General features: G+C 40.6%; 1 protein-coding gene across 1 annotated transcript in view; it reads right to left on the bottom strand.

Annotated features, from left to right (window-relative positions):
- LOC123510008 (laminin subunit alpha-1-like) overlaps positions 1-21,836 on the bottom strand; it is a 147,791-nt gene that overhangs the window by 13,056 nt on the left and 112,899 nt on the right. The window contains 29 exon segments of the mRNA XM_045264686.1: positions 125-263; positions 433-593; positions 710-843; positions 1,050-1,205; positions 1,559-1,713; positions 1,945-2,118; positions 2,421-2,649; positions 2,890-3,028; positions 3,140-3,300; positions 5,335-5,499; positions 5,951-6,098; positions 6,350-6,497; positions 6,631-6,742; positions 6,963-7,085; positions 7,411-7,526; positions 7,729-7,919; positions 8,201-8,397; positions 8,543-8,670; positions 9,042-9,169; positions 9,475-9,606; positions 10,181-10,295; positions 10,298-10,352; positions 10,586-10,759; positions 12,472-12,597; positions 13,754-13,894; positions 14,127-14,357; positions 15,441-15,580; positions 15,893-16,076; positions 17,954-18,060. Coding sequence (XP_045120621.1) covers positions 125-263; positions 433-593; positions 710-843; positions 1,050-1,205; positions 1,559-1,713; positions 1,945-2,118; positions 2,421-2,649; positions 2,890-3,028; positions 3,140-3,300; positions 5,335-5,499; positions 5,951-6,098; positions 6,350-6,497; positions 6,631-6,742; positions 6,963-7,085; positions 7,411-7,526; positions 7,729-7,919; positions 8,201-8,397; positions 8,543-8,670; positions 9,042-9,169; positions 9,475-9,606; positions 10,181-10,295; positions 10,298-10,352; positions 10,586-10,759; positions 12,472-12,597; positions 13,754-13,894; positions 14,127-14,357; positions 15,441-15,580; positions 15,893-16,076; positions 17,954-18,060 — 4,309 coding nt within the window.

The raw sequence follows: 21,836 nt of genomic DNA, 5'->3' as shown, positions 1-21,836 counted from the left end.
ATGTTTAATAAATATTGCACATCTGTTAGACATGTGTAGACAGACTTAGCTTCATAAAATTGAAAACAGTTAAATTGCAAGATTTTCTTTTTAATATGCAATACACAAGAATATGGATACAAACCCTTCATTACAAGCTCCACAACCTTCAGATTCAGTGAAGTTCCACAGACCAATATTCTCTCCATCAATGCTAAGTGTGTGAAGACAGCCTGAGAATTTCCTGGTTTTGAGCACACCATAAGCCCTCGGGGGTGCTCCACCTGAAAGAGCAGACTGGTATGATTCCCTTTCTTTCCATGTCACTGATATAAATGAAGCTGACTCGTAGATATGGTTCATGTAGAATACATGCGCATTAGATTTTATAGTTTAATGTTCACAAACACAATGAAGCTCTACCTACACACTGCACTTCACTTTAGCACTTACCAACCCAAACTGTGTCCGATGGCAAGAGATCCATCTTGCTGAATCCTGGAGGTGAGGCATCACTGACGGGTGGCTGCAGCATGCCAGAACGACCCTCAGAATTGGATGGCACCACAGACAACTGGCCAATGTTGCCGACACGGTTCACTATGATGTGGTACCTGGAAAAGTGAGAAAGAAACAGTAATGTATATTCTGAATTCAAATATAAGGTTTCAAAACAATGTAATGTACAAGAATTGTACTGACAATGCAACAAATAGTGGCTCTGGCTCACCATCTTTTGTCATTAGACACATCCTCAGTGTTGGTGAGGAGGGTGAGGGGATGTGTGATGCGCTGCATTCCTCCGCCGGCATCCCATACAAACTCAATTCTACGATTCACCATCTCCACTGCCATAAAGTCACTCTGAGTAGGATAATAAATAATTTATAATAATTTTCTATTGAAGGAATGTTTATTATTATTATTCTTAAATTCTTTTCAGTTGTCCACTTAGAGAAAACCTGAACTGAATTCTTTAAAAATTCTTCTTAAAATGCTAATGAGAATATGTTACATGCTCTGAAGTTTCAAACAAAATATTGACACAACCAAACTTCAGAAACTCTTACAGTATTACGAGAGCCAACATAGAGAAGAAGTGCATCAGTCTCTGCTGTGCTGATAGCATAGTTGAGAGTGATGGTGGTGGTGGTGGAGGGGTGCAGCGTGGGACGGTACTTCCTTGTACACACTCCTGCGGCATCCGTTGTCAGAGACACTCGGATCTGTCACGGGAGAGCCAAACAAGATACATTATAGTGTATGGGGAATACAAAATATTATCTACTCTTTAATCAAATGTCACTCTGTGGTCATACTCAACCATTATGGCAAATATTGTGTGTAGTGCTAAATGAACCTGAATTTGAAAAAAACCTGGATTATCATCACACTGCCTTGAACTTCAAAGTGCAATCTACAAAAAGACTTCAATTATACTTGACTATGATTTTCTACCACACAAAATTAATTGACTTAGTTGAAACTTAAAATCTCTCTAAAAGCAAGAGTGCTGTCTGATGAGGAAACACAACATAATCACCCAAATCAGTCACCACAGTAAGTCACAGTTACTCACAGAGGAGGCATACTGTCTTGTCTGCTTTATCTTCCTCTTAAGGGCTTCAATCCTGTCCCTCAAGTCTTTACTCTTGTTTTCAATTCTGTCCACAGTCTTCTGCATGTTGCTGGCAAGACGGACTCCCTTTGTGGTGTGGCTCTTGGCAGTGGAAACTTAAAAGGACACACAGATAAGTACCTCGTTAAAATCAAATGCATGGGAGAACAGATATCAATAAGAATGTTAAACTTTTGCATCAATAAAAACATCAACAGAACTGGTTAAAATACAACTTTTATGTTTGCTCTTTTGGAGCAAATATGAATATGGAATTTCCAGCAGCAATCCCATGAATCACTTATATATAAGTGAACAATGACAGGAAAGAAACACAATTAACTTACTAGTTTCCCTGATTTCATTGAGGAGAGAGTTATCAAACCGGTTCAGCTCTCTGGCTTGCTCTTTGATGATGGTGAGGTTTGTTTGGATGGATGTAATTTTTTCAAGAGTTCCTTCTACATTATTGCGAGTCTCTTCTGTCCTTGTCAATGCATGCTGTATGCCTGAAGAGATGTCTGAGGGAATGCAAAGATGAGGATTAATATGGAAAATCTGTGCATCTACTATTCACTTCCAGCTGTAGTCACTACATATATAACTCAAAGCTTTTTTCAACCTGGAGCTGACAAGTCTCTGAGTGTGTGTGCGTGTGTGCCTGCATGTGTGTGTTTGTGCATGTGTGTGTGGTACTTTGTTGGGACCACACAGTTAGATGCTACTTAATAATCCTAGTCACTTAGTCATAAGACTATCAATACATATAAAAACAGACAAGATGCAGAAAAGCACACATGGTACAGTGATATAATGAACTGACTGGCAGAGAAATGGATATCCATGAGGGTGTGGAGAGCATCGAGCCGGCTGTTGGCGATGTCTATGATGCCTCTGGTGCTGCCCAGGTCCTGCTGCTGCTTGTTGAGGGTTGTCAGCTGCTGCGTTATCATTGTTTTTAAGTCATGGCCCTTGGACTGGAGTTCCTGAGAGGTTTGCAGGGACTGGATGGCTTGCCGCACTAAAGAGTCTTCTGTCCCTTCTGGATAAGCCTGAACAGGTTCAAAGTTTAGAGAGAGAGAGAGAGAGAGAGAGAGAGAGAGAGAGAGAGAGAGAGAGAGAGAGAGAGAGAGAGAGAGAGAGAGAGAGAGAGAGAGAGAGAGAGAGAGAGAGAGAGAGAGAGAGAGAGAGAGAGAGAGAGAGAGAGAGAGAGAGAGAGAGGCATATTAACATGTTTTCCTCAAATTCTTGTCCAGCTATAACTACACAGGGCATAATTAATCTCAACTCACCACTCTATAAGCTTTCTCAGCAGCCTGTGAGGCATTGCGGGCAGCCTCCTCAGCACTCTTCAGAGCCTCAACAATCCGCTTGTAGGCTCCAGCAGCATTCAGAGGATCAACAGCAATGCCTCTAGTTTTGTTGAATAAGCTGGACAAAAAAGAAACTCAAGTGAGCAAGAAAGAGGATAGAAAGCAGCAATTAAAAGAGCTATGTGGCATACAAACTTGATGAATAAAGCATCATGGGTGACAACCACACCTTTCCAAGCGAATGGATTCTCGCATGAGATCCATGGCGTGGTCGTGGGCACGCTTAACATATCTCTCTCGGTACTCAAGGTTGTCCCTTCGCAGCTGAGCCAAGTACTCTGACAAGAAGGAGGAGCTGTTCCTCAAGTCCAGCAACAGCCTCTCAATGACCTGCACAGTGATAAAGGCCAAATGTAAATAATTTATTTTTTACTATTACTAAGTGTGTGTGTGTGTGTGTGTGTGTATTTACCTAATTGTATTTACCTAATTGTAACATACGGGAAAAGAGCTATGCTCGTGTTGTCCCGTCTCCATATCTATTAATGTCCAGCTTTTTCTTAAAATCATGAATATTCCTTGCGTTGACCACTTCCACGTCTAAACTATTCCATGCTTCCACCCTTCTATGAGGGAAGCTATATTTTTCACATCTCTCCTATAAGTGGCCATTTTAGTTTTTTCCCATGCCCTCTCGACATTCTTCCATTCCACATACACAGATCTTCCCTATCCATTTTTTCCATGCCAATCATCACTCTGTATATTGCTATCAGGTCTCCCTTTCTTCTGTTTTCCAGGGTTGGAAGTTGCATTCTTTTCAGTCTGTCTTCATAAGTCAAATCTCTTAAGTCAGGCACCATTTTCGTTGCAGCCCTCTGTACTTTCTCTAGTTTCCTTATGTGTTTCTTTAAGTTCGAGCCCACTGTATTGTTGCATATTCAAGCCTCGGTCTTATCATTGCAGTAATTATTTTCTTCATCATTTCTTCATCTAGATATACGAACGCCACTCTTATGTTCCTCAATAAGTTCAATACTTCTCCAATTATTTTGTTTATATGTCTCTCTGGCGATAGGTCATTGGTAATTGTCACCCCAAGGTCTTTTTCTTCATGACTGGTTTTATGTCTTCATTTCCTATCTTGTACATACTCCTGATTCTTCTTTCACTCTTGCCAAACTCTATTTTCTTGCATTTTGTCGTGTTGAACTCCATTTGCCATGTACAGCTCCATTTCCATATTCTGTCCAAGTCTTCCTGGAGTAGTTCGCAATCTTTGTCACATCTCACTTTTCGTAACAATTTTGCATCGTCTGCAAATAGGCTCACATAACTGGACACCCCATCCACCATGTCATTTATGTAGACTGCGAACATTACTGGTGCCAACACTGATCCCTGTGGAACTCCACTCTCCACCAATCCCCATTCTGATGGTCTGTCCTTAATTATTGTTCTCATTTCTCTTCCTACCAAAAAGTCTTCCATGTGTGTGTGTGTGTGTGTGTGTGTGTGTGTGATTCACCTCGGTCATCTGCTGGTCACCCAGCCAGTTTTCCCCATTACGGAGTGAGCTCAGAGCTCATAGACCGATCTTCGGGTATGACTGAGACCACAACACACTCCACACACCAGGAAAGCGAGGCCACAACCCCTCGAGTTACATCCCGTACCTATTTACTGCTAGGTGAACAGGGGCCACACATTAAGAGGCTTGCCCATTTGCCTCGCCGCCCCGGGACTCGAACCCAGCCCTCTCGATTGTGAATCGAGCGTGCTAACCACTACACTACGCGGTGTGTATGCAGTGTGTATGTGTAATTCACTGTTTGATCTGCTGCAGTCTCTGACGAGACAGCCAGACGTTACCCTATGGAACGAGCTCAGAGCTCATTATTTCCGATCTTGGGATAGGTCTGAGACCAGGCACACACCACACACCGGGACAACAAGGTCACAACTCCTCGATTTACATCACATGCCTACTCACTGCTAGGTGAACAGGGGCTACACGTGAAAGGAGACACACCCAAATATCTCCACCCGGCCGGGGAATCAAACCCGGTCATCTGGCTTGAAGCCAGCGCTCTAACCACTGAGCTACCGGGCCATGTGTGTGTGTGTGTGTGTGTGTGTGTGTGTGTGTGTGTGTGTGTGTGTGTGTGTGTGTGTGTGTGTGTGTGTGTGTGTGTGTGTGTGTGTGTGTGTGTGTGTTTTAGACCACCCTTAGTGGGATTACCAGCCTGATATACACATTGGCAGATTTTCTAATAAAATTTATAAGACATCATTAATTTGACAATGAAATATTTTCACATATACTTTTTTAGCATCAATGAAAAATGAAAAAATTTCAGTATGCTAAGTAAGATTTTACTGCAAAATGTACTAAACATAGAACCAAGTGGCATAAACACCTACATCATAATTAATTCCCATATTGCTGAGGTAGCGAGCAGCGTCCCTCAGCAGCTGTGTGGAGTTGAAGTTCTGGTCCTGAATGACAACCCGGGAGTTCCTGATCCGGTCAGAGTAATCATTGAGGCGCCCCAGTCGCTGAGCATTGCCCTTCATCAGAAGCCCGGTCTTGGGAAGGAAGATAGCAAAGTTCATCATTTACTTTTAACTTTTCTTCTCCAAATATTTGTCAACTGACACATTCTCATGTTGAGCCGTGGAGGTCCTGCCTAAATTATGTTCGTATTCTTAAACATTGAAGCATCTTATATCAACAGCCTTTCATAGAAGTTACCTTGATTTCTAAGTGCATTCTTATGACTTATTTAAAATTTACAAAGGATTGTGCATCATCTGTGAGAGAAAACATCACTGAGATGATTATTATCTTACTAACCTTTGAAAATAGTCATCACAAGAATCACTAATATTCAAAGATAGAAGATTTAGTCCTGCCACAAGAAAATATTCTCTGTCTATAAGTCAATCCTTGTACAATTTAGCACTTTTACTCTCTTACTCTAAGTATCTTACATGTATTCCCCAGCTCAGTCCCCTTGTCACATTACACCTTCCTCACCTGGTCTATCTTCAGGTTGGAGACTCGTATCCTCTCCCGCATTTCCTTTAGTTTGCTCTCGTAGTCACCAACACGAAACTTGATGTCCTGGGTGAGAGGATTGGTCTGGTCCATCTTCTTTATTCTCTCGAGCAGCAATTCAGCTTTCCTAGAATTAGACAAAGTTTTGATGCTTTGTATTTTCATAACTTTCAGGATGTAAATTGTAAGACTATGTTTTCAAAACTAATATCTTTAATGATATTTATTAATAGAATATAAGATTGAGTTTGTTTTATCTTGGGCTAAGAAAATATTATTCACACATTACAGTAACATTTATTGCCAATATGTACACAACATCTCAGCCCCAAGTGGCTCCTTGGGCCAGTCTAGCACAACACTCTCTGTCTGACTCACCTCAGCTCAGTGTCAGCGCCAATCTTCACCAGAGTGAAGTTCCTCATCTGAATCTGTTTAAGGATCATCTCAGCCTCCTCTAGGGCAACTCCTATTGAAATGTTTGGTGTCTCTCCTATGGCATAATTCTTGAGGTATGCAATGGTCTCTGAGGAGGATATAGGAATATAAAAGTGGATTTAGAATACAGTGGTTTCTCATTAACTGAGAGAAAAAGTATCCATTCATGAAATAACATTTTAAGTTTGATTAATCACAGTAATTCCACAAATAAGACTAACCATCAATTTGGATATACAGGCTATTCAGTAAGTCCAGGACATCCTTAGCATCAGATCTGAGTGTTGCTATTGGTGGGAATGTCATCCTGGCAATGTCCAGCAGCGCCTTGGCCTACACAAAGAGACAAAGGGGAACCACAGCAGTCCAACAATAATCAGACAAATATAATGCAGAAGTTCAGTTAGTGCTTTTCAAGAAGTTACCCCAGACAAACCTACATATTTTAATAATCACTCATCATATGATTTTTAAATTGTGATAAATAGATAAAGACCAAATCCAAAAAGGAGTCATCTGAAATCTCATTTTGTTTGCCACAATCCTTTCTCACCTTTCTCAAGTGGTCTCGGGCAATGTAATCGAGGTTGAAGTCTACTATCATCTTCTGGGAGATGTTCACACTGCTGTGGTAACGGTTCAGCTGGTACCGCAAGACTTTGGTGATGTTGCGAATCTGAGGGCAGTGACATGAGTATTCTTCTGCGAGTTATGGTTAAGGAGGAACATAACAGAAGGATGGAAAGACAAGCTTGGCGAGGTAACAAACAAAACTTGGAAGGGAAAAGAAAAAACTAACAGTATAGAAAACCAAAGCAATTTCCCCCTACTATTTTACTTTCATTTCAGTACTGAACTGTAACATGCAGTCACTCATAGTGTCCACTAACACATGAGGTATTTCTTTCTTTACAGTAAGAAAACATAATAGCAGTTTCACACATACACAAGGATTTTAGAGTGCAAATAGCCCAATGAATAGAATGGAGAATGATCCTCACCTCTCGGAGTGATGGCCATGGTGCAGGAATGATGCCTGTCACATCAACAGAAGTGGTTAGCTCTATCATTTCTTCCACCTCATCAAGGAGGACATCAACACATCCATCCACGCACGCTGCAGTGCAATCACATGGATGAGTTTTCAAAAGGTCATTTAAAGTTTCATTTTGATTCTTTATTGGTATGTCACATCATCAAAATTTATTACACTATGACAGATTTTTTATTCATAAGAAAAATAATCAATATGTTAATTTTAGATTGACCTTTCACTGACATTTGCCTGGATACCTTCACCAAATAGACTTAGTACTTACACTGGCAGCCAGTGGCAGAGGTGATGTGTCTGGGAGCACACTGGGAACAGTCTCTGCCCTGGATGCCTTCCTTACAGGAGCACTGGCCCTGATTGTCACAGCCCTCATGCACACTGCCAAATGGGTCACAGTCACAAGGCACACATGACCCTCCTGGCTGTGAAGGGTTTCCATAGTACCCATACTCACACCTGAAATGATAGCAAATATAATTGCATTGTTTTCATGTAAACAAATTTATATTTATTTTCAATGAATATTGCTGAGTATTTTAAGAATTTATTAACTCAAGAAATTGAGGTACAGAGCAAATCACAAAACATTCTTAAAATTCTTCAGCCTCATATACAAAAGACTACATGTAACTGTCTACTTCAAGAAAGGAAGAACAATAAGTATTAAAAAAAAGAACAGTGAAGGATGATTTATATTGTGAGGGAACAGTGAAGAATGATCTGGATTTATTACTTGCCTGTCACATCTGTTCCCAGTGTAGCCAACCCGACAGTTACAAACATACTCAGCATAGCGGTCAGCCTGGCAGGTCTCGGCAAAGTTTTGTAAGCGAGTGGGGCACGCACAGGGTTTGCATGGACCCAGGTCAGGATTACCATAATACCCAGTGATACAAACCTCACATTTGGGACCCATCGTATTGTCTCTGCAGTTCTGGGTAAGGATAAAACTTTTATTCAATTACATAAAAATTTACTCTTAATAACTCAAGCACTGTACACACCACTGAAGGAAAAGATTGTCAGCACATTAAGCAAACTGAAATTGCAGAGTTGCATGGCCAAGTTTCACCACACACCTGGCATGCTCCTGTCTCTGAGTTGCAAGTCTCTGAGCGTCCGTTACACTCACAGCGCCGCGCCTCGCCCACCAAGTCAATAATTATGGTTGACACAATATAGTTCTTCTTGTACCAACGGTAATGACCTATGGACAAACAGAAAAGTTAAAAAAAATGTAAACATGCTGCAATGAATGTAATCAAAATTTCCCTAAATGCTGTCACAAATTAAAATACCAAAAAACAAATAACACATACAATGGCCACTTTGAATTAAATAAACAGAAGGTCAAACAAAATTACTGAGGACAGATACTGAAGTCTTTTAAGCATCAATTTGCTAGACAGAAATCCACTAACAATAAGAAAAAAAATAAATAGAACATTTCATAACACTGATCACAATCCTTCCTCATCATCCAACAAGTTTGTAATATGTACACTGAATTCCACCTCAAGGGAAGGAAACAACATCGATATTGAATATTTTCTGGAAAGGATGAAACAAGCCACGTACCAGTGTTGGGGTTCTGACAGGAGGTTCCCGAGTAGCTGGTGGGACAGATGCACTGTTCTACGCCCAGTGCAACGCGGGAAGATGTGGGAGACCCCTCTGCTGCGATGTCCATGGCTACATCTTGCAATCTTAATGAAGAGTTTGATTGATTGGGATATGGCACCACAAGATAATACAAGAGGAAACATACTGTGAGATTTCTAGTTATTCCATACTACAGTATTAAAGGTTTCAGAGGCCATGTCATATCATTATTTTGCTAAACAAATTCAATCATGGAGAGCTACTGTATGAGGATATGAAGCATAATTAACTTTAAAAGATGAGCATAGTTATTACTTTATAGAATATGAAAACAAACAATAATGCACCTTCCATGTTCATAAAATCCTGAAAGACTGAAAAGAAACACCTGTCTGGCCTTGACTCTTACGTGGCAGAGGTGGCGTCTGAGGCGTGTGTGGCGCGAATGAGCAGGTGCTGGATGTTCTGGAGGGCAATCATCATCATCTCTCGAGTCACACGCCTTGGATCATTCTTGAGATGCCAGTGATCCTCATGTAGCCTGGATGAAAGGGAGCAAAGGTAATAAATGAGAGCAGCTTTAGAATGGATGTTCAATCATAGGGAAAAGTGAAGTGTATGTCATATGTTTAGGAACAGAGATTGGAGAGGCATGGAATTAGAGGATATATACGAAGGAATGGATGTTAAAGAATCAGACAGTAAGTGAAAGTGTTTGTGGTGGACATGGCAAAAATTCTTAGTAATGGAAAATAAAGAGTTAACTGATAAAAACCTGAAGATTAAAAATGCTTAGTGGGGAAAACACAAGTGAAATGAAAACAAATGGAGACATTTTCCTTACTAACCATTTCACTGCTATTTGACACATCTTTCCTAAATTTCTAACCAATGATTTTTTGTTCAACTGACTCCTCCAAACATTGTACTGGAGAAATTACAAAATCTATTAATTTTATATCCTTTTTCTTCTAGATGCTTATCAAGATTTTACATATTATTTTTAATGCTTTGAGTTGCTCTTTACTACAGTGAAAGGATTAGTAGAATGATAAATAATACAGCAAAACAGCAAGGTACATAGAGACAACACTTAGCAAACAGCTTGCACTAACTTTACTTTATAGCGGCCATCAGGAGACAAGGTGGGTGGGTAATACTCAAGCACCAGCTGCCAGTTGCCTTGCAGGGAGACAAGTGGATAGGTCTGCAGGATCTGTTCAGGAAAACCCTCCTGCCACCACTGCTCTCTGTCCTGAATCTGAGGTAACCATTGTATGACTTGACCTGTAATGAAAATGGCAAAGCTCTCAGTATCATGATGATGATATTCCTGAATCTAAACCCCTAAACTTTCACATGTCCTTTCAGTAGCAGGTCACAAATGTTTGCAAAAGGATATGTAAGTAATTGATAGATAATCATGCACCACAGGAGACATGAAAATGATGCCAACTTAAAATTCATATCAGTTTCTTCAGCAGCATCAGAACCATTTAGACTACTCTTATCTGGCTCACCTTGTCTCTCATGAACTCCCTGGGAAGCTGCCAGTACAGAGGAGCATCAAACAGCAGCGAGGAGGCAATGGACACATTTCCCTCTGTTCCTGGGATGACATGAAGCTGATTGGTTACATTGAGGCGCGTCTCTCCTGAGCCAAAGCTGAGGATTCTCTCTCCAGGAAGTGCTAACTGGAAGAAGCAAGAGCCGTGGTCATGTGGCTTACTTGGCTTGGCTTGGCTTACTGACGGCATCAAAGACTGAATCATTAGTTTTTATGATTTCAGAAAAATATAATTTGTAGTTACATTTTCATATTTGGTGGCTTAATATAATGAGAGGAAAGTGATTACTTGAGTGAGTCTAATGATATTATCAGATAAAAGTCTAACCTAACTCAGGCATGTCTGTATACAATGGAAACTTTTAAGCATTTCTTTAATTATATATATTTGATAATAGAATTGTAAAGAAGAAAAATAGGTCTTGAAGCCATCACTGTAAAAGAGATTTCTTTACTGCAACTTCTTGACCATACAGCAATATTCAAAACTGAAAGAAACACCAATAGTGTTACAAACACTTTAAAAATAAAGCTATGTACAAAAGCTAACAAACACACACACACACACACACACACACACACACACACACACACACACACACACACACACACCAGTATAAGCACTAACAAAGAGATTATTGATGTTACAGTGTAATGATTTTACTTTGTATTGCCACTGTTTTTCTTTTAGTACTTTATGGTTGATAAAAATTTCACAGTTTTCATTCATACGGCCCATTTGAGATATCTGCTCCTCTACCTTACCTAAGGTTTTGAGTTGACCGTTTAACCTCAAAAGTTTTTAGTGCCTATTCACAACCTGCAGGTCCATCATCATTGAATAGCAGGTATGCTGACCATGTTCCTCAAGACTTGTCAACCATCCCTCATAGATTTCTACCAAGTTACCGCCAGGGAGGCAGTGGTGTAGTGGATAAGGTGATAAGCATGGCATCGGGCAGACGTCCACGCATATGTTCGAATCCCACCACATACCACTTTGAAGCTATGCCATTTGTCAAGTGGTTTAAAGTTACGTGCATGTCACCACGATACCCAAGTTCTAGGTGGTTACACCACAGATGTGCTTGGGTGGTGATATGTGCCCTAATATGGGTAAAACTATAAATAAAATTGTCTGTGCCACTGGGTGGAAGCTGAACAGCACTTCCCACATATATTCTTCAAGTATGCCTACAGGTACTATAGGCCATAACAAAAAAAAAAAAAAAAAAAAAAAAAAAAAAAAAAAAAAACTTCAACTAGTTCATCAGACCACATAATTAATGACTCCAATTACCTGTACAATGTATATCTATTTTCAATTAGATTTAGATGTAGAATTGTTGCTTAATTTACTTTTCTTTTTAAATATTAACTTCAGCTCACTGATAGTTTTGTCTTAGGATATATTAAGGCTATATTCTCCTTTGAGACCTTTCATGGATTTCAATAATAATAATACATACATACAAAGCAAGATGACTAAGACAAAGCACACAACTTTCATATTCACACTCAAGCACACCAGTGTCTTCAACCTTTGTTCCTCAATGGCAAAGAGAAAATACTCCTGCCCTGATAAAAAAAAAATAAACAAATAGATAAAAATGAATAAGAATAAACAAATAATAATAATAATAACAAAAGCATTAACAAACAGCAACATTCAGCAGACGGAGCAATACATCTAAAGACACCACAGTAAAAATAAACAAAATAGATAAAAAAAATACATATATACAAGACAGAAATTATACACAGATAAGTCACGTGTACATAGAGAACACTGCATAAGGGAAGCATAGATCTGGCTTGGCAGTCTGCAACAGTAATTACATTGATATAACATATCTCCTGGGTGTTCCAAGGCCGAACTACGACTATAGGTGGACGGACTGGTCTCTCTCCTGACACTTGGTGACGGAACTCCACACTCAGAACTCGACGCTCCAGCAACCTCAGCTGTAAAGGGGTGGTGGTGGTGGTGGTGGTGGTGGTGGTGGCAACGAGTGTGAGAAGTAGTGTGGAAGGGTGCTGCTAACAGGTAGTGGTAGTCAGGATGATTGGTGGAGATGCAGAGTAGTGGCAGTAGCAGTAGTAATAGCAATCGCAGTAGTAATAGCAGTAGCAGTAGGAGTAGGAGTAGCAGTATAAATAGGAGTAGGAGTAGGAGTAGGAGTAGGAGTAGTAAGAGTAGGAGTAGGAGTAGGAGGAGTAGGAGTAGGAGTAGCAGTACGAGTAGTACATATTGGCATTGGGTGACAGCAGATGAAGAGAGGCGGTGAGTGTGTGCTTCAGTAAGGGTGACAGTGTATTGTTGCTGGTGCACTCTGGTGTACTTGTGATGATCAGTAGTGCTTAGGCAGTGCTTTGCTCCAGCAGGTGTAAGAGCCGGGTAAAGAATAGCAAAGGATGATATATATTTAGAAGGACTGTTGAACAAAATCCATTATAAGTAATTAATACTGTGCAATTAGAAAGTAGAACACCATCACCAGCAAACTACAACTAAATCTCTCCTAAAAAGTTAGGTATGTATCAGCAAATGCCAGTTTTGTGAAGACAGATCAGGAATGAGCTTCACACATGCAGGAAAGGCATTCAAACCATAACCAGAAGAATTTTACTTCTAATGATGCAAGGAAAATATCATATTAATTATTTTGTATGTCTAGAAGTGGAATTTAAAATATCTATGAGAGAAGCATTAGCCTTATCAAAAAGAAGAGTAAAAAACACTCCAGTGAGAAATTATGTGAAAGTACACTTCAACTTATGATTCCCACTGTTTGATATACTTTAGTGTGCTGCTTCACTGGCAATCAACAAGTACATGGTGATGCATAACTTACTAAGCATTTGTAAGGTAACTATGAAGGTATGCACTGTACTCAACACTACTCAATCAGTTAGACTATGTACCATCACCAAAGTTAGAAAGGACATTAAGAAACTACTGCTACATTCCAACCCATCCCTCATTCAACAAGCAATGTGTGTACTGCAAGCTGAACATTTACTGTCAAACCATGTACCAGAAAGAGACATTGCAATATCCTACCTACATCCCACCCTACCCCTTCTAATCCCCAGCCCCTTCCCCCAGGGTGACTCGTACCTGGGACCACGTGAGGTCTGCCTGAGTGCACTGGTTGGTCCTCCTGAAGCAGTAGCAACTGGTGCACCCCAAGGGGTTGTCTACCGAAAGACCAAACGTGCTGCCCTTACACTTACCACACCTGCGACCCACCACATTGGCCTGCAAACAAGGAGAAATGAACCAATGTTATATTTTTGTGCTATAATATTGAAATAACATTAGCATCTTCATATGATGGCTGGAATGGTCTCAAAATACAGTAAAGAATGGAAAAATCAATGAGTTAAAGACAGAAAGACAACAGTTGCACAGAGGAGTCAACAAGATAAGGTCTATCACAGTCAAGAAGAGAAGATAACAAAACACTTGGAAGCTTCATCCTGAGCCTTACCTTGCACGGGCACTGTCCACGCTCGTCACACTGGCATCGACCTTGACCATCACAGTTTTGCGGATTGGTGCCACTCTCAAAACACTTGCATGAGCTGCACACCGGGAAGCCATAGTACCCATAGCTGCACCTGCCGCAGTGCTCCCCCTCATACCCCTCCTTGCAGGTACAGTGGCCGGTGCGTGCATCACACTGGCGACTCAACGCTCCCACGCCTGAGCAGTTGCAGAGCTAAATGAAGCAGAAAAGACCATTACATAGATTCATTTTCACAATCAAATTAACTCCTACTTAACAACAAAATATTCATAACATACGGTATGAATCACAATATTTAATCTATCACTAACACCATTAAAAAGCAAGTTGGAAATCAGTGTCACATCAAATATAACCTTTTAAAAGCAAGTTTCTCCAGTAGGTAAGGTAAAAATGTAACGATCACTTCTGTATGTGAGTGGCAAGGCTGGCCACTGCTCAATATGGAAACAATGCTCATTTGTGTGTGTGGGTCTGTAAGGCAAGACCGGCCAGTGTCTACTGCCATTAATTTTTCTTGTTACTACTACTATGTACTACTATTACAATCTTCCTCCCTCTCCTTTAAAAAATAATATTTAGAGATGTATAATATAGACATCTGGCATCCTTTTGTCATGGCAGCTGTCATTGGCTAGAGCTGCCTCTCCCATGTATTGTAAACGTGCCTTCTTCCTCTCCCCTCTCCACATCCTCCTCCTCATCCCTCTTCCCCTCCCTTCCTGATGCTTCTCATATCTGTGTGTATTTACCTAGTTGTATATTACACTCTTAAAGACCATATATTTAACTTATCAGGATCCTAACAGACCATTTCCATCATATTTTTTTTTTTTTAAACAAAGACTTTGCTAAACAAATAACTGACAGCTGGAATAAAAAAAAAAAAAAAAAGGCATGTAAAAAACAACGACCTATCATTAGAAATTATTAAAAGTTATTTGTGACTCCAAACAAATGAACTGAGACAAATATAAATGATAGTGGAATTCAACAAGCCGGGGCCGGCAGAGCATTTGGGCGGGAACCAGTGATGGCGTCACAACATGGCTTCCCTTCACTGGGATTCCATAACACACACATATAAATATTTCAACGACGGATATGGAAGATTAAGCCTGTGGCTCCACTTTGTGATCTGTCTGGCTTGTAATGACAGAGATTAGGCAGATAATGGCTGAGATAATAATAATAATAATAATAATAATAATAATAATAATAATAATAATAATAATAATAATGACAAACGTTCATTTAGAGTGCGTTGTGTCTTACCTTGCAGCCCCTGGAGGCGTCATAGTCCCAGGAGCCCGGGGAGCACCTCTCGCAGCGGTCGCCCTCAGTATTGGCGGGGCAGATGCAGCGTCCAGAGTTGGGGTCACAGAAGCGGCCGGGAATACCACAGGGGTCACAGCCTGCGCGGGAGAGAGATGTGTTATCATGTGCTGCCATCTTCCAGCACGACAAGACAATGGAGTACCGCTGAGGAAAGCAGCACCAACATGAAGGGGAACTAATGTATATATCATAACTTGATCATTCTCGGCAACACCACTACAACGATTTTTTGGTTCCAGCATCCACGACTTAGGATCGCAGAAGGCAATACAGAATTTACACATTACTATTACTCTTGGAAAGCAACAACAACATTGAAACATATTGTGTAAGCCTCATCTGAAGTCATACCACAAAGATGCTTTCTCTTTCCAGCAGCCAAGACTTACGTTTGCATCCCTGCCTGGAGAATCCCCAGTACCCAGGCAAGCAGGTGTCGCAGCGAGGACCCCCGACACCCGGCCGACAGCGACACTGGCCTGTGGCGTCGTCACATTGAGGACTGATGCTGCCCCGGGGATTACAGTCACAGGGACGACAGCCGGAGCCTGATGACAGGCCCCAGTATCCATCCTGCGACAGAGCAACCGATCAGCAATAGCGACACACACACACACACACACACACACACACACACACACACACACACACACCTTCCATCCCACAAAATGCTAAGAATACTTCAGTACCATCGATCTTACGCAACCATTGATCTTAAGGCGACCCTCTAATGCCCCAACAGGCGATCCTTCACTCATAAAACCTGTTCCCACTCACTCTTGAAGGCGAGGAATAATAATCAGACAGTCTGAAGTGACGGAGAAGTGGCAGACAATCGATAATGCCGAGAAAAAAAAAAGTGTTCGGAGAGGTTAAGTACAAGGTATGAAATATGAAGTAATTGGAGAAAAAAAGGGAGGGAGTTGATCAGAAAATTATATGGAGGGTTTCAGAACGAGATGAATAAAAAGTACCCTGAATATGTGAAAAAAAGGAGTTAAAGGGAATCAACAAATTATATATATATATATATATATATATATATATATATATATATATATATATATATATATATATATATATATATATATATATATATATATATATATATATATATATATATATATATATATATATATATATATATATATATATATATATATATATATATATATATATATATATATATATATATAAGGAAGAATGAGTGGGTGAATGATACTCGTAGATGACGATGTTTAGTGAAAATAAGATATTGGTATATAAAATAGTAAGGCGAAAAATTATGTAAACAAGTGCTATGAGGAGAAAACCTGACGTGAAGCATAACAAGAAGCATGTAAAAAGGAAAAATACGCGAAAACTATCTATTGTTCAGTAATAAATCTAAGCTTTTGTAAAAATTCCAGTGAAAAGATCTAAACAGGACACACACACACACACACACACACACACACACACACACACACACACACACACACACACACACACACACACACACACACTAATGATGATGATGATGATTTTATTGTCAACTTGACACCACCACCTCAACCTAAGATTGTGTATCAAAAGGTATTTTTATCACTTAAAGTGTCAACTGCACACCACCACGTCAACCTGCACTGTGTATCATGAGGTATTTCTTTCTACGTGAACTCTAATATATCTTCAACATCTCTTCATCCCCAAACAGATCAGTATCCATATAACACACATCAATGCAACAAAGAATTAAAGAATAGTTGAAGTCAAAGTGGCACATTTAAATAGGATGCGGTGCCCGGTGCTTCACTCATGCTTACTAATAATGTCACTTGTGCTATTCGTGTTCACTGGTTCAGGTTTGGTCGTGCGTCAGTCATGTACTGCTGCTGAATGGTTCCGGTGTGTCCTAAATGAAGAGAGGCTTGCTTGAGACCATTTCCTGATAACCATTTACAGATTCTGTGTCCTAGTTAGGGAGGGCGCGGCCAAACATTAAAGCAGGATGGTTACGCCCTTCTAGAAACGAGTTTGAAAACGTTCCGAGCTTTTTTTTTTTTTTCTCTCGTCATAACAACACCCTAACTGGACGTACTCATCTCTTCCGCCTGGGTTTATGGAAAATCAGTATATCTTATTGTAGACAGTGTATTATTGCACTTGACAGCACATAATGAGAGAATACGAGTAACAGTAGCAACGCGTTAAAATTTATACTCTCTCAATAGCAAGGCTCAACTTTTTTTTTTTAATTAACAATTCTGACTTACTTTGAATAACAATTTGTTGAGAGTTTGTGAGAGTATACCACGCTGATAAATGTGTCCACTGATAGTAAGCTAATCTTTGCAACTCTCCTGATATCCCGGGGAAATTTTTGTTCATTATTAATTGCGCGTGCGAGCTAGTGATTTGACGCGACGCACAAGTGAACATTTAAAGACACCACAACGGTAGATACTCACCCTGCACTTGTCACAGGCACGTCCCACCACGTTGTTCTTGCACAGACACCTGCCGCTCACTATGTCACAGCTGCTGCTCGTCGACCCCAGCTCATTACACGCACACCCTGCAACACAGACCACACACCATTAGCATACACCACACACAGCACACCATTAACACACACACACACACACACACACACACACACACACACACAACACATGCGAATAACTAACAGACACAAGTTAAAAGCGCGTATGAGGTGACAAGCCAACTAATGAAGTCTGAATATATGTATAACAAACCACGGATATGAACAACAGAAAGAAAACTTGCAGACATCTGAGTAATAAACACTAAGGCGCTATGAATATAAACAACAGAAATGAAGTGTGTAAAGACATGCAGCGTAAATGAAGACGTCAAGAATAAAGAGCAATATATGATAATAGAATGTAGATTAAAGGAAGATGAAACCAAATGAGAAACAGAAATACGAGGCTCTGCATGCATACAAAGGAACAACCGAACAGCAATAAAGACCCTCAAATTATGAAGGACAGAATAGAAGGCATTAATTAAGGGTGGTGGTTAAAATGCTAATACAACCATTAAAGAAGGCCTCGGAATTATAAACACTTTGGGCTTATACCTTAAAATTCACAGAGACGATTGGTCAAATTCTATGGAAGTTTTGCTAATAACGACACATAATCCTGGTTAACCCCTTTAGTACGTTTTTACCATATTTTTGTGGGGTATAATACGACTTTATTTGTATTAGGAAGGGTCTATGGAGGTCAAAAGGTTAATGATCAGTCTTTACTATTTTAATCCCCACATAACTTTCTGAAGCTGTATAAAATCGCTAGATAGTAAGCAGAATGATAATGAAAACACGGCAAGGTACTGAAAGGATTAAACCATCTGACCAAACTTCGTGAAAAATGCTGATAAGACGATGTGGAGACGGCGCGGAAGTGATGTGAACTGCGTGGGGACTAGCAATGAACTGGTGATGTAGGAGTGGGACTGGTAACGCGAACATCTCCTTAACTACCGAGTGATGTCAGTTAAATGGTCGTGAGGTGAATTCATGGTTAAACTATCACTAGAATAAAGAGAAACAATCGTAAATCCTAATAACCGCCACTGAAGCTTGTTAAAGATAATAAAGATACAACGCACATTTGAAGATATCATTGCTAACTTACTGAGACATTAACGTTCGAAGCATCAAAACAAATCATCGAATCTGAGAAGGGAACAATGACCATAAATCAACAATGCTTCACGTGAAAGCCAAACAACAACTCAATCAAGCGAGTCAACATAAACCATCGACTAGTGAGGAGCAAGTGTTGGTTTACAGACAAGCACAGGCCCTTAAGTCTCTCACTGATCCACATCACCACGAGAAGAGATAAAACTGAGAAGACATTTATAACCCACACTATGTAGAGGAGAGCACTTGGGCAGCCCTCTTGAGGCATAATGGCCCCGTCACACGCTGGGCCAGGTATGTAAGAGGGACAAGAAATTACCAACGCATCAAGATAATTCGGATCAGTAGAGAGGACAGAGAGAAGAGGTCCTCTGTCGTACCCCTGAGGAACGCCTGCCTGAAGTGGCCCTTATCCCCCTCGCCGCCTTTGTTCACGAGGCCAGGAGCTCACCGTAAGCCCCTGGGAGCGTGACAGGGCAGGTGGAGCGTTCAGGTAGCAGAGGTAGCACCGGAATAAATGAAAGTAGGCGGTCGTGAGGGAAGGTGGTCAAGAGACAACGCTCTTTATTCCCCTGACGGCCACCAGCAGGACGCCCCGCCACGCATGCATAATGAAGTGACGGTCTGCCTGCGGAATGCAAAGCGGCGAGCGTCAACCCCGTGTTTCCGCGACGCAAGACCATGCTATACGCCACAACCAGATGAAGACGTATGAGCGGACTATATAAAGGTTATCCCACGAGAGAGAGAAAAAAAGAGCTCAGTATTCCATTAGTGGTATTAAGCAAACACGGCGCGTCTGGAGGAATGACTGATAGGGCAAATAAAGTAAACAGAGGAGAGTAGGATGTTATTTCATCGCGACATAAACCACGAGAACACTAAATCGCGCGCCTCTGATGGGTTTGAGATAACGGTTAATGAGCGGGTTGAGATCACGCCTTGGAGAGAAGACCAGGACGAAGAGGAAGGAGGAAGGAAGAAAGGAAGGAGGAACGCTGACGGTGAACATGGAAAGTAAAATGAACGAAAACGAAATTAAGAATGGAGGAAAGGGAAAGGAGAGCCGATAATGGAGGAATGAGAGGAAAGGAGAGAGGAGAAAGAAGGATGGAGAGCAGCGTCTATCTAGTCTAAATATTTACCGAGTGAATGGCTGAAGCGGAGGGAATCAAGAGCAAGAATTGGAAGGCAAGAGAAGGACACTCTCTCTCTCTCTCTCTCTCTCTCTCTCTCTCTCTCTCTCTCTCTCTCTCTCTCTTTTGACCACCACCACCACCTGCTCGTTCCCCTCTACCTCCTACACATAACATACACATTTTAATGGCTACTAATCCGCCATTAATACGTGTCGTAGGCTCGTTGATTATGAAAAGCTGATAGTGTATGCGGGTTGGCCCTCCCTGCCATCCCTGCCGCCTGCCCCTCCTTGCCACGGCCGCAGTAACGCCTCACTACCCTTGCCCACTCACCCGTTACGTAACACCTTCGCTACGCACCCTTAAAAATGCCTCACGCAAACGTTCATTACTCTAAGCTTCGATTTATTGCCGACTACATAAATAAGAGGTTTAAATTCCCTTTCGTTAATACTCGTACTGCTAACATGCCGCGTCTTTCCCTCCCCAGCCATCACTGAGAAAAAAACTGTTCATAGGGTTATCTTATGTAATTTAATCTTGTATTCACGGTATGTATTGTATAGAAAAGGTTCTGATAACATCTCGTTATCACTACGATATAATTTTCTCCCTAGTACGGTATAGAATCCTTAGCTTATCTAAGCGTGTATCTATTGCTGATTCCATAATGAAAAGGTTTCGATTCCCTTTCAACTCCACAAGTAAACCTTTTTTTCTTCGTCTCCCCAGATGCTCATTCAAAGAATAATCTAAACCTGATCAAACTTTAACCTAATAATTACCGCCAATATCATTTAAGAAAAAGCACGATTACATTTCATTACCACTACAATTACACATTTCCAATTCCTTGCAGGCACATGGACGAAAACTGAGTAGTAAGATAACCTAATATGAAACACTAAATTAATACATTGACTTTCCCATATGATTCCATTTTTCTTCTCTCCATTACAAGAATACTATCAGTTCATCTATATACCAAACAGGCAGGCAATCCTACTGTGTGGCCAAGACAAAGTAACACACACACACACACACACACACACACACACACACACACACACACACACACACACACACACACACACACACACACACACACACTCCTTAGCAGAAACATAAAAAAAGAAAGTAAGAAATAAAACATGAAATAAAAAGAAAACGAAGAAAAATAAGCAAGAAAACACGAAATAAAAAGAAAAAGAAAGGGAAATAGCAAGAAAACACGAAAAAAGAAAACGAAGGAAAATAAGCAAGGAAACACAATGATAAACAGGAAACAGAAGAACATAACTGAAAATACACTGTAACCAAAAAGAAAACGAATGTAAATAAGGAAAAAATACACGATAATAAAGAAAACGTAAGGGAAAAATGAAAACACGGTAATGAAAATGAAAAAGCAAGGAAATAAATACAAAGTCAATGATGATAGAGGAGAGGGAACATTGAGTAGACACACGCCCATAATTCAGGTAAAGTTACGCCCTTCGACCCCTTTCCCCGCCCACAGCTCACCACGCCCCTGCC

The sequence above is a fragment of the Portunus trituberculatus genome, chromosome 28, assembly GCF_017591435.1.
Source record: "Portunus trituberculatus isolate SZX2019 chromosome 28, ASM1759143v1, whole genome shotgun sequence".
NCBI lineage: Eukaryota > Metazoa > Arthropoda > Malacostraca > Decapoda > Portunidae > Portunus > Portunus trituberculatus.
This window is presented reverse-complemented; position numbering and strand designations above follow the sequence as displayed.